This window comes from Taudactylus pleione, unplaced genomic scaffold, assembly GCF_031769625.1.
Source record: "Taudactylus pleione unplaced genomic scaffold, aTauple2 ptg000017l, whole genome shotgun sequence".
Lineage (NCBI taxonomy): Eukaryota > Metazoa > Chordata > Amphibia > Anura > Myobatrachidae > Taudactylus > Taudactylus pleione.
In genome coordinates, this window is record NW_028284419.1 from 1,594,261 (window position 1) to 1,606,805 (window position 12,545).

General features: G+C 42.5%; 1 protein-coding gene across 5 annotated transcripts in view; it reads right to left on the reverse strand.

Annotated features, from left to right (window-relative positions):
* LOC148540744 (ferric reductase 1-like) overlaps positions 1-12,545 on the reverse strand; it is a 53,299-nt gene that overhangs the window by 2,192 nt on the left and 38,562 nt on the right. For 3 of the 5 annotated variants that reach the window (XM_088481988.1, XM_088481990.1, XM_088481987.1), the window contains 7 exons: positions 9,677-9,790; positions 9,337-9,449; positions 6,912-6,998; positions 3,783-3,880; positions 3,517-3,575; positions 3,258-3,395; positions 584-609 (listed from right to left, as the gene is read on the reverse strand). In XM_088481988.1, coding sequence (XP_088338114.1) covers positions 584-609; positions 3,258-3,395; positions 3,517-3,575; positions 3,783-3,880; positions 6,912-6,998; positions 9,337-9,449; positions 9,677-9,790 — 635 coding nt within the window. The remainder of the gene's footprint in view (positions 1-583; positions 610-3,257; positions 3,396-3,516; positions 3,576-3,782; positions 3,881-6,911; positions 6,999-9,336; positions 9,450-9,676; positions 9,791-12,545) is intronic. The other 2 variants (XM_088481991.1, XM_088481989.1) reach the window with 2 other exon arrangements.

The window sequence follows — 12,545 nt, forward strand, 5'->3', positions numbered from 1 at the left end:
TCCTTATATAGGAGGAGGCTTGAACTTGGCGTCTCCTGTGATGTCACTTAGGTTGTCCTGCAGGTCGGTGCGTGCACCCCTAGGGGAGCTGCGGCCAAGTGTACTTTACAGTTGCATGAGAATGGCGGGGAGAAGCTGGAAGTAGGACACTAGCAGCAGGCGCAGGGGACTCGCTACCCACTGCCGACAGGGACCCTACTGCTGCTGGACCCGGTGAGTGTCTGGCACGCTATGACAGAAGAGCCATTTTCAATCGTTCGGCCCAGTTTATAGGGCTGACTGCTGTTTGGATTATCTCATGCACAACATATTTCAAAATGATGAGCCAAATTCCACAGCAGCAATTCTGGTGTTCTCATAGGATCGTTCCAATCATAACAGTCATTGACAATTGTGTGCACTAGCCATTACACTGAAAGATAATTGAGAGCTTGGATTATTGGTACTGAGGGGTATACACTGCTTAACTCTGCATCCTACTTACTATCACTAACTGCACACAAAGTATTGAAGAGTATAAATAGGTTGTGTAACAGGAATCAATACAGTAATTATTAGCAAAAAACAATACAAAATAGTTTACCTTATCATCAGTGATTTCATATATATCTGAGGATAAAACAAACACATAAAAATTGTGGGTTAGATTTTTATGCACTAGGCTACTCACATACAGCCCTAAACTGGCAATCTTAGAGTGCTAAACACCAGGGGTCTTCCAGCTTATGAGATCACAGGAATTATTTATCTATAAATAATATTTGCCTAACATTTAATACATCCCACACGGGAGGTACTGGGGCAAGTATCTGGTGACATGATCCATATCCTGACTCTGCCACCTGCTTTAAAATACTGTAATAGACTGCATTGCACAACGTGGGACTGGGCTATGGTAATGAAATTTGCAGCGGATGGTGTCATCACAGCTCTGCTTATTACAGGGGAAGTGGCTGGGATCCAGGATGGTAATTTTTCTCTTGAGAATCTGGGAGAACTCCTCACAAATATGGGAGTCTCCAGGAGAGCAGCAATGTATGCTAAAAATACAAGAGACTTACACAATAGATTTGGGACCTTGGAAATAAAGGTACCCCAATCTTCTCCTATACATAATGTACTCAGTTGTGCACAACTTGACAAAAGTAAACTTGAGGCAAGTTTGAAGTTGAAGACATGTCCTTGTTGATTATTGCACTTAGGCCCTGATACATAGCCGGACACTCTGACAGAGCGCTCGCTCTGAGGGCCTGATTCAGAGCCGGACGCTATTTGCGGACGCTCGTTCTGAAAAAGGGGCCGGATATTTAAATTAAGTGCTCGCTCTTTGCGGTCTGTTGACGTCTCTATGTCTGAACGAGCGAACGAAACATGCGCTCGCTATTTTGAAAAAAACGCCCCCTGGCCGCTCGCATCATACGTCATCTCCGCTATTTATTAGATTAATCGAGTACATCAAACGGCGTATGAACTGCTCGCTATTCTTGTGGTAGCATTTTCCTACCGCAATCATGCGAGCAGTTCAGGCTAAGAGACAACCAAGTGACGTGGTCAATGACGCTGCTTTGTTAATTATGCACACCCTTAAAACGCCCGTTTTGACCGTTTGGCACGCCTGCGTTCGGATCTCCACTCCCCGTTTTAAGCACCTTCCCCTGTTACCACCCACAAACGCCTCATCCTGTCACTCAAACACTCGCTATTTTGCGAGCACACGATTTCCGACCGCACTGACTGGTTCGCGCATGCGTATTACAACCCATACACATGCGCAGATGTGCGAACATCGCTCGGAGCGAACGAGCGGCCGCTTACGAGCGGCTCTGAATCAGGCCCGTCCCTCTGAATTTAAGAGCGGCCTCCCGGCCGCTCGCATAGCTCTGGGTGGCCACCCACAGCTATAGCGAGCGCCAAAATGATGGTCGCGATGGTCAAGACTATCGTGACCATTGGGCTTGCGATGAGACCCTTGCGGTAGGGTCTCATTGCCGCAAGCCCTAGAGTGCTTTTGGCTCTATCAGAGCCAAAAGCACTCCCACTGACATCACTTGTGATGTCAGTGGGGCCGGCCCCAGACGGTAGGCGTTCCCATGGGAACGCCTCCGTCTGGGCAGCAACGCCCCCAGCACGCCCACCAAAGGGGGCGTGCTGTCACTCACCATCGACAGCACGCCCCCTTTGGTGCGAGACCCATAACGACGGCTTGGCCGTCGTTATTCGGGTCTCGCACATGCGCACGACGGAGCAGCCTCGCGAGCGGGCCTGAATTAGGCCCCTACTTCACTATGGAGACTTCATGGAGTGCATTTTAAATGACGAAGATGGGTAGTAAAGAATTATTAGTGCTACCTTATACTACTTTTTCATATCAGATAATCAACCAGAAGTTTATTAAATTATTAATGGATTATTAATGGATAATACACCAGTTGTGGCCTTTTTTGGCTTTATTTTGGGTACTATTAAAAAGCCAGAAGGACCATGGTGATGAAGTTAAAAGACCCTTATATATGCCTATACGCTGCTTAAATATGCTAGTGTGTTATCAGCTGTATGTTGTTTGTTATAGTATTGTAAAAGGTGTGTTATTACTTTTTGTTTTTAGACCAAGCAGCCGCAATTTAGGAGTGCAGGTTATAGACAAAATAATTTTTCCAAGTAATTAGCTTGTATGGTTAATCAAACACAAATAGAGCACAAGCAATATGACCCAGGGTGTGTCCTATATGTAACCCACTGAACTTACATGTATGCAGCAAAATGGTGCATTTTAGTACAGTAAAAAGGTCACAAAAACGTAATTGCAGTAGTAGAGTATGAGGTAGGGATGGCCATTGGTGTGGTTACCATCGATGGAGATACAGCAATTGCCATCGATGGTTACCAACTATGTAATGGATGACCATCGATGGTTTCACCAACCGATGCTCATCCCTGTTCTTAGACTGACCAGTCCGTGGGCCAATCAGAACCTGGGGGTGGGGCTTAGTGGGTGTCAGGGGCGGAGCTATGCTCTGTGTCTTGACACCTTGTAAAAAAACATTTGGTTATGCTGTACCATCGATAGAGGAAAACCATTTGGTTCTACCCCACTGATGGTAAAAGCATTCAACATCGGCCATAAACCATTAATTATGAATCATAGACGGTCAATGGCCATCCCTAGTATAACGTATACTGTAGATGAACACATTTTATAATTATTATTCCACAACCAGTAAATGGGTACAGTGGTAATATCACATAGGGGTTCTTACCTTTTGATTTTATTTGGACATTGGTCTCCAGGATAATATAGAACAAAACTTCCCACGCTAAAAATCCACCCATCACCTTTGGCATCCATTGAGTTGGGGTCGTGTCCAAAAGAATCAGGCCAAGGAAGATAGCAGCCACTGGAGGTTGGTGGAATGTGGTATGTTTAGTAGTGATAGCAGATAAATTATTTACCATCCAAATAAAACACATATCTGCAGACATAGATTAGGTAGAAATACACAAATATTCTAGGATTACCTGCTAGTATCTTTATCACTAGTGCATTGATTCTATGCGCCCAGTTAAAGATGAACCGCCTGTAAGTAAAATACATGTTCAGATGGTCACATACAGAACTTTGTGATTTTTAACTGTCCTCTCTAAGCCACACAATTAAAGATTTGAGGGGCATTAGATTATATTTATTCTATTCTTCAGGTTTCTCACAGCTGTGTAAACAGGTATATGAACATCCAGAGGACAGAGCGGTAGCTGAATAAAAAGGTTTTCCTAGAAAACTTTACCTGCTGCTTTTTGGGTCTGGACGAAACAAAGCAGCAATTGGTTGGAAGAATGACAGTATCATGACTATACATCCAAGGACTGGATGGGCACCTGCGTCCTGTGTAAAAACAAAATGCAGTGCAGTTATAGCACTTAACCAGTACTACAATCTCAGCTTTTGCTAATTGGTGGTTGTTATCTTAATCAGCTTTTAAAAATGAGAATTTGGAGACTAATGCATCAACATCAGACTTATCTTAACCCTAAAAGACATGCTACATCACCACTTATCGCAGCAATGCAAGATGTCCGAGTGCTGCAATGTATGAAAAGGAGTCTCCGGAGGAGTGGTACAAAAGTCATTCCTCTGGGGATCTTGGTTACCCTCTGTATTGGATTTTGGAAAAGAAAACCCTCAACAACAGGTAAATATGAGAAGCTTGAGCATGTGTGACCAGTAGAGCATAAGCATCATCTGGTCAGTAAGTAAGCATAACACGATCCTTGTATGGCATTATGTATACGTAGAAAGTGATGAGAAAAGCTTAACTTTTCATCACTTGATAAGTTGTAATCACTGACTATGGTGGTGCTAAGAGAATACAAGGGTGTCGCTGTAGAAAACATCCCCCAAAAAATGTAAATTATAATCACTTCATACATTAACCCTTTGTTTGGATAGGATATGAAAGTCTAATTTTGTGATACTAGTCTAAAACCCCATCCGAAAAGCTGGATAGTAATAATCATAGACTCTACTTCAACAGCGTCCAGAACTGGGGCACTAGGGAACTATACTTGTGGAGTCCAGGAGGGATACTGTAGGTCAGAGGTTCCCAAAGGCGGTCCTCTTGGTTCCCCAAAAGTTCCGGTTTTAGAAATATCCATGGATGAGCACAGGTGGTTAAATCAAATTGACTGAGGCACTAATTAAGTCACATGTGCTCAACCATGGAAATCTCCAGAACCTGGACCTTGAAGACCGTCTTTGGGAACCTCTGCTGTAGGTATTGTATCAGGTTGGAAATTTTGGAGATCAGTACTTTTTACTGCTACTTTGAAAGTAGAGTGGCATTTAGGGGTGTTATCCCGAGTCACAGACTTCTTTATTTATTGTGTGCCGAACTTAGCAGATAAAAAAATAAAGGACATCCATGCTTGAGCACAGCTGACTTAATTAGTACTTCAGTATATTTTATTTAACAATCTCTATCCCTAAAAGCTGGACCTGGATATCCCTAAAACCTGGACTGTAATGGGTGGAGTTTGGGAAAGTCTGCTCTAACCCATCTAACCTTTCAGACTGTTGTACCGCTCAACAATTTGGAGATGCTCTATACATTTGACTGAGGCTTGAAAATAACGGTTATAAAGTTGGTGAAGGCTATAAAGAGATATCTTAAGGATTCCTTCTTGTAATTATCATGGTTGAGAACCTTTTTAAGAAATACAAATTAAGGGTAATAACTGAAGCCAAAGTAAACTCTGGAAAATGCAAAAATCTCACATACAACAGCACTTGAGCCTTTGCTGTTGCATAGTACATCATAGTTTACACAAAATGTCCTGTATGGATGAGATGTCAGAAGGAACCTTTCCTACAATCTCAACAGAAAAGTCTGACTTAAACAAAACAGTATGTGTCAGGATCATATTAAAGGAGGAGGCGCATGTGCAGTCTCCATGTGGCCTCCTTCCTCACTAGTGCCCAATGCAGGAGAGCAGACTCTGGCACTGTGCCTATCTACTGCTCATGAGCAGATCTCCAGGAACATTGTACCCGCACCATGTTCCCAGTAATCAAGGGTGTAACTAGGTATTGCTAAATTTTATGTACCACCCAATTGAAAAATGTATATAACACTAACAAAGAAGATACACCCCCCCCCCCGCCCACCCTAAGCTCTGCACCCCTTGCACCTATGGTTGTTACGCCATTCCAGTCATGTTTCTACTGCGCTTGAGCAAATAACAGGGAAAATATCTGCCATGCCATTTTCCCAATGATGTGTGCAGCACCAATGACAAGGGACTCTAGAGAGGGGAGTAATAAACATGGGTGCAGTGTGTGCACATAGTAGATACGCTACTGGTTAAGTGTTGTGAATAGACTAAGCAAATTTTAAACTTTTTGTCCACAATTACAAAAACAAAAATGTGACAGGTGAAACACTAAAGAAAACAAAACCTTGCTAATCATTAAACATTAGGGTAGATCGATTAGGTGTTGAGGTTGTGTAGAAGTCAATGCTCAAGGAAATACTGTATTGTCTCATAGTTAGTGTAGTTGAAAAGGGGATGTATATTTCAGGTTTTAATCAGTTTACTGCCGCACGGGATGCCGGAAGTCGAAATCCCGGTGCCGGAAGGCCGACCCGCATGCAGAACACCGGCGCATGAATCCCGACATCAGTTGAGATGTTGACTGCCGGCATCCTGAACGTAAGAATAACGGACCGGGTTAGCTGCTAGCCGCAAGGGGGGGGGGTTTAGGTATCACAGGGGGTTAGGGTTGGCTGTGGGGGTGGGGGGTTAGGCTGCGGACATGGGGGGGTTAGGTTTAGGCACCATTGGGGTGAGGGTTAGGCTGCGGACACAGGGGGTTAAGTTTAGGCACCACTGGGGGGGGTTGGGTAAGGCACTAAGGGGGGAGGGTTTGGTTTAGGCACTATGGGAGAGTTAGGGTGCGTGGGGGGGGGGAGGATAGGTTAGGATGCAGGAAGGGAGGGTTAGGGTGAAGGGATGAGGGTAAGAATAATTACGGAGCCCTTGTCGGGATTCTCAGCATCGGGATGCCGCTTTCAGTCTTTTGACACCTGGCATCCAGACTGTCTGTCTCTCATACACAATACTATATATTTCAAGTAGACAAATATCCATAACACAACTTAGGATCAACCATAAAGTAAAACAAAGATTGTCCGATATATTCTCATAAATCTAAATATTCAGTTGCTCTTTACTACAACATATTACATTATTATAAATGGTTAGTTTGGGTGTAAATAGTGTGGTAAGCCTCATGATCCTTATTTTTTTTTACTTACAACTCCATCCGTCAGTAAGTAGTGATTTACATTCCAGTTTTCAATGTTTTAAAATGACTGCATGACTTACATGTGATAAATGGAGAAGGCAGAAATACTTACATAACTCCAGCCAGCAACTTCTACAAACACCATGATAAATGCAATTATAGTCAGAATAACAGTCAGTGCCATGAGAAGTATGTGAGTCTGTATGAACCAAAATAGAAATAGGTATCAAATTATGGGGCTTTTTCAGAACAACAAAACTTGTTATTATTATGCATGCTACAGTTCCGCGATTTTTGCATGCATGAAAAATCCCTAAAGACTTGTATGGAGCATGTGTCCCATGGTGGGTGTACACACAGAGTTACGGTACCTATTGAGACACAGGGTGTCTGTAATGTGCTGGCTGTGCCTGGGCGGTGGCTATTCAGACACAGAGATGTACCATCTTACAGGTGTGTTATGAGAGTGCCGTTGGAGTGTTCTGAACTGGCTGTGAACTCAGAATCACTCACATTGGAGGCTATATTCTGATGGAGGTTCCGCATCTAGCATGAGGCTAGTGCAAGTTTTAATGGTGCGACCGATGGTTGCGTTTAAAAACATACCAAGTGGGATTTTAGTGTCTGACATGCACAAAGTGGGCGTCTTAGTCCCTGCACAGTCAGACATACGGTTGTATAGCAGGGGAAGGGCTAATATTAGCATAAAGTCGCAGACAGGACTACGGCAAGAGATGCTAATGCAGCAGAATCAGGCCCAAGTCTAACAGCAGTTGTAGTGCAATATTTATGCATGCTCTGGCTGGCTGGTGCAAGTCCATGGGAAGCCCTAGGTGACTACCCAAACCAGTTGTATGTGGTGCTAACCCCCTTTTTGAATGTGCCTCCTCACCAGCTGCTTCTTAACTTGGCAAGTGGTGGAGGTATCCTTAGTGCCTCAGACTGGGAGTGAAATACAGATGCCACAAGAGGGTGTATGTAACCTGTTTGTTCAGCATAAATAACAGATACATTGGGCAAACCCAAAAGTTTCTTCTCATCTTTGACACACCTAAAATGAGTAATTAATACACCACCGTCAAGGCCAGTATACAGTAGACGATGTCTAGTGTGTACTGACCTAGTCAGTGACGGGACCCAGCGGGGTGCCGGCATCGTCGAGTACATACAGCTGATGATTTCGCCCGTCAGACCTGCATGCAGGTCCGATGGACGATGTAGCAGACGACGTGCAGGAGCGTGCATAGTCAGCGACAAACGGTACTCACTGGCCGATGTGTACGATATGTTGTCCGATCCGCCGTATCAGACGACATATCGTCTAGTGTGAACCCGGCATTATATTTACATCATAGGCGCCTGTAGGCACACAAACTTTGGTTCCATAAACCTCATCTTAGCCACTAGATATACCTCTTTTATACAGGGAAAGGGACACTATCCCCCTGCCATGTTAATTCTCATAGCTGATGAAAAAAGGCTTGTTACATATATTATGCAGGTAAGATAACAAAAACATATCTCAGACTTTGCTACCCATACTGTAGGTGCAGCCCTCTATTTCTAAAGCTCTATGGCCTGGAGGGGGGCAGTGAGAAATATATGGGCTGCAGGGGGCAGTGAGAAATCTATGGGTTGGATGGGGCCAGTGAGAAATCTATGGGTTGGATGGGGCACATTTGGGGTTTCAGCATGTGGGACTCTACGAGATTCATCAGTTATTCAATTATTGGTGACTAATATATTGCTAATAATTTGAACCTCCACAAGTTTGTATGTCTCTAAAACAGTGTTTATGTATTTTTTTTTCATATATATTGTTTGTTTTCTGTATATCTTTATGTACAGTAGCTATGAGTTATATGCGATTCATGTGTTTATAGCAGAATATGTTTTATTTTTTAGACACCTACTTTACTGACTGCGTACATTGTTGCAAAGACCACCTATCTAGGAAGGGGAGGGGATAAATGGAATAGATAAAAGATTAGAGCGATTAGAGATTTTAGGGGATATGTATCAAGCCTTAGAGGGAGATAATGTGGAGATTGTGCCCAAAGCAACCAATCAGCTTCTAACTATCATTTCATAAATTGTGTTAGATAAATGACAGTTAGATGAGAAGTTGACCAATGCAAAAAAAAAAAAATTATATTATATAACTATTATATATATATATATATATATATATATACACACATACATATACAGTAAATCTCTCTCTCTCTCTCTCTCTCTCTCTCTCAGATTAGAGAGATAAGAGATATGATAGACAGGAGTGCATCAGAGTTCATCACAGGATGTCAAGGATACAGCAGATCAAGTGACAGGTATCAGAAAAGTAGTGTACAATAAACCAACAAATTGGATTAATAATATAACAATTATGGTTTTGGGTTCCAAGATGGGAGATGGGGGAGGGAGTTAGACACTGATATCTAGTACAGCTTATAATCAGCAATAAATATGGAAGTACAATAAGTAGAATAGAATACACGATTGGAGGCCTAGGACAGAGATTCACCATCTCATCTCACCTGGAACCATGCAGCCTTTCCAAGGAATGGTTTTCCAGCTGCACTCTTCATATAACGAGCCATTATCTTCCCGATGCTGCCAGTAGTCATCCATGCAATCAGCATCAGGGCACCTTTGGAACAGATGGTGAATTAGAATGTGGCGTCCCCTCTATGTGTGTGCTTTCCAAGTAAGGTATAAGAAAAGCAGATTGCAATTTTAACACTAGCCAGTCATTAGGAATTGCAAACATCATTAATTGTTTAAGAATATAGAAACAGACTAAGCTCTTTGGGGGTTCAGTCCTTCTATTTTTTACTGTAGTACTAAAGGATAAAGTAAATCATTACACATACTCACCATGACCAAGTACTAAAGAACTTCTTCCACTCTGTGCACTGCCTGACGACTGAAAACTTGAAAGGTCAACAGCACTGCTGGACATGGCGGTCTTTGAGTGTTTTTGGATCTGCCCTGTGTACAATGAATTGGTTTACAATTTGTTTCACTATTCATTCAAAAGACCATAGATGATATTAATGAAAACAGTTCTGACTTGGGGGTAAATTTAATAGGAATTGTGTCTGTCTGAGATGCCATTCACGGGGGAGTTTGCCTTTAGTAAATCACAGTGTTTGAAGAACAGGTCAAACACAGGTAACAAAACCTGAATCTCCCTGAAAAACACAGGTGAACTGAAAACAAACAGAAGTATATACACCATCGGCCAAACTCGCAAGTACTTTCTATAGACAGGAATACAACACGGGAATTTACCAAGAATCATTTTCTTACACGATCATAAATGGAGCACACTCAGGGCAAAATAGAAGTAAAAATAGATTCCCTCCTGAGCAGCGTGTTTAGCAGAAGCATGCACAGATCAGTGTGACCTGTGAATTGTTCTGAGTATAAAACAGGCATTAAATGGTTAATAATAATTTTATATATATATACACACACACACACTCGCAAAAGTGTTAACCAGAAATGTATACCATTTGAATCATTTGGTTAATAACATTGCACACAAGATGTGATGAAGTAAAGTGTTTTCATATTCATGAAATCAATCTTCATAAAACAGTATTTAAACTTAACAATACTAGTTAAAATACAATAGAAGATATAGGGGTCTGTTTACTAAGCAATGTTAGGAGACAGAGTGAAAAGTGATAAGGTGCCAGCCAATCAGCTCCCAACTGTAATTTTTCAAACACAGCCTGTGAGATGGCAGTTAGGAGCTGATTGGCTGGCACCTTATCACTTTTCACTCTGTCTCCTAACACTGCTTAGTAAATAGACCCCATCGAGATGAGAGAGAGATAGGGGAGAGAGAATAAGAGAGAATAATGTAAAATAGCTGCTGAGAAAGCATATCCAAGATGACTGCTGAGAGAGCACATCCAAGATGGCTGCTGAGAAGGCATGGTGAGAGTGTGTGGGGGTTGGTATGGCTCATGTCCTATTGTCCAAATCGCATGGTCCCTAGACAAAAACTCCATTTTGAATGTCAGAAAACTCGCATAATGTTGTAACTCTGTAAATCATATACAGGTTGAGTCTCCCATATCCAAAATGCTTGGGACCAGGGGTATTTTGGATAACTGAATAATCCGTATTTTGGAATAACTGCATACTATAATGAAATATCTTGGGAATAGGACCCCAATATACACACATAATGCATTTATGTGTTATATACACCTTATACACACAGCATGCAGGTCATTTTATACAATATTTTCAATAATTTTGTGGCTCAAGCAAAGTTTGTCTACATACATGAAATTCTTTTATGTTTCATATACACCTTATACACACAGCCTGAAGATAATTTTATACAATATTTTTAATAATTTGTGCCTTAGACAAAAAATTTGTGTACATTGAACCATCAAAAATCAAAAGGTTTCATTATCTCAGTCATGCCAAAATTATTCCGTATTTCGGAATATTTGGATATGGGAGACTCAACCTGTTTCCATTAATGATCATAATTATAACAAACCTATTTAAAGTATACAACACCAAAACTATGATATTATTATAACTATGGGCCTCATTCAGACCCACTCGCGAGCGGCTGTCCGCTCGCAAGTGGGTCGATGGTGTGCACTGCGCATGCGCACGATGGAGGGAGCTCTGTCGTGCGCATGCGCGAGACGCGACGAGTGAAGGACTTTTCTTCGCTCGTTGTGTCTGATCAAAGGGGGCGTGCTGTCGATGTTGATTGACAGCACGCCCCCTTTGGTGGGCGTGCCGGGGGCGTGCCTGCCAGACGGAGGCGTTCCCAAGGGAACGCCTGCAGTCAGAAGCCGGCCCCACTGACATCACTAGTGATATCAGTGGGAGTGATTTTGGCTCTGATAGAGCCAAAATCACTCCTGGCCTTGCGGATGAGAAACTCAACCGCAGGCTTCTGCTCGCACTGGCGATGGTCGCGATGGTCAAGACCATCGCGACCATCACCCTGCACGCTCGTATAGGCTGTGGGTGGTGACCCACAGCTATACGAGCGTCCAGGAGGACGCTCCATATTTCTGGAGGTGGGCCCTGATTCAGAGCGAGCACTCTGGTCAGAGCGTCCGGCTCTGAATCAGGGCCTATGATCACAATGCTAGTAATTCACAACTCAATTGAATCAAGCACATAGTACATGGCCCTAACACAGCTCACCATCTGATATTAAACTGAAATATATATTCTGAATATTGCAATTACACAATCATATCATAATACTGAAAGCATCCACCAACCACATGGACAAACTGCAGTCTCCATTAAACACATGGTATGTGGGGGTCATCCTTATCCCATTCAAAGCTGTTATTATTTCAACTTCCATGATATACCACTGATACCAACCTATGATTACATCCATGATACTATACAAACTTATTCCGATACTATAACATTGTATAATACATATGAACTGATTCATCTGTCCTCTAATTACCTGTGGAGGTGTGGTCAGAAAGGGAATATCCTATTGGTCCATTAAAACTAATGCTCAGTTTAAACATGTGGGCTGTTGTTTAAAGCCTTCCTGTATTTAGGCTATGAGTCATATTCAATTAGATGCGCCCAGCGATACTTTTTCGCCTCCCAACTTTCCGCCTACTTCGCCTGTTTTGTAGTCAGAAAAGTATCACGCGTGTCCTCGCGTATCTCCGTATTCAATTTGAAAGTAGGCAAAAACGGCACCCGGCGAAATTGAAACAGGTGG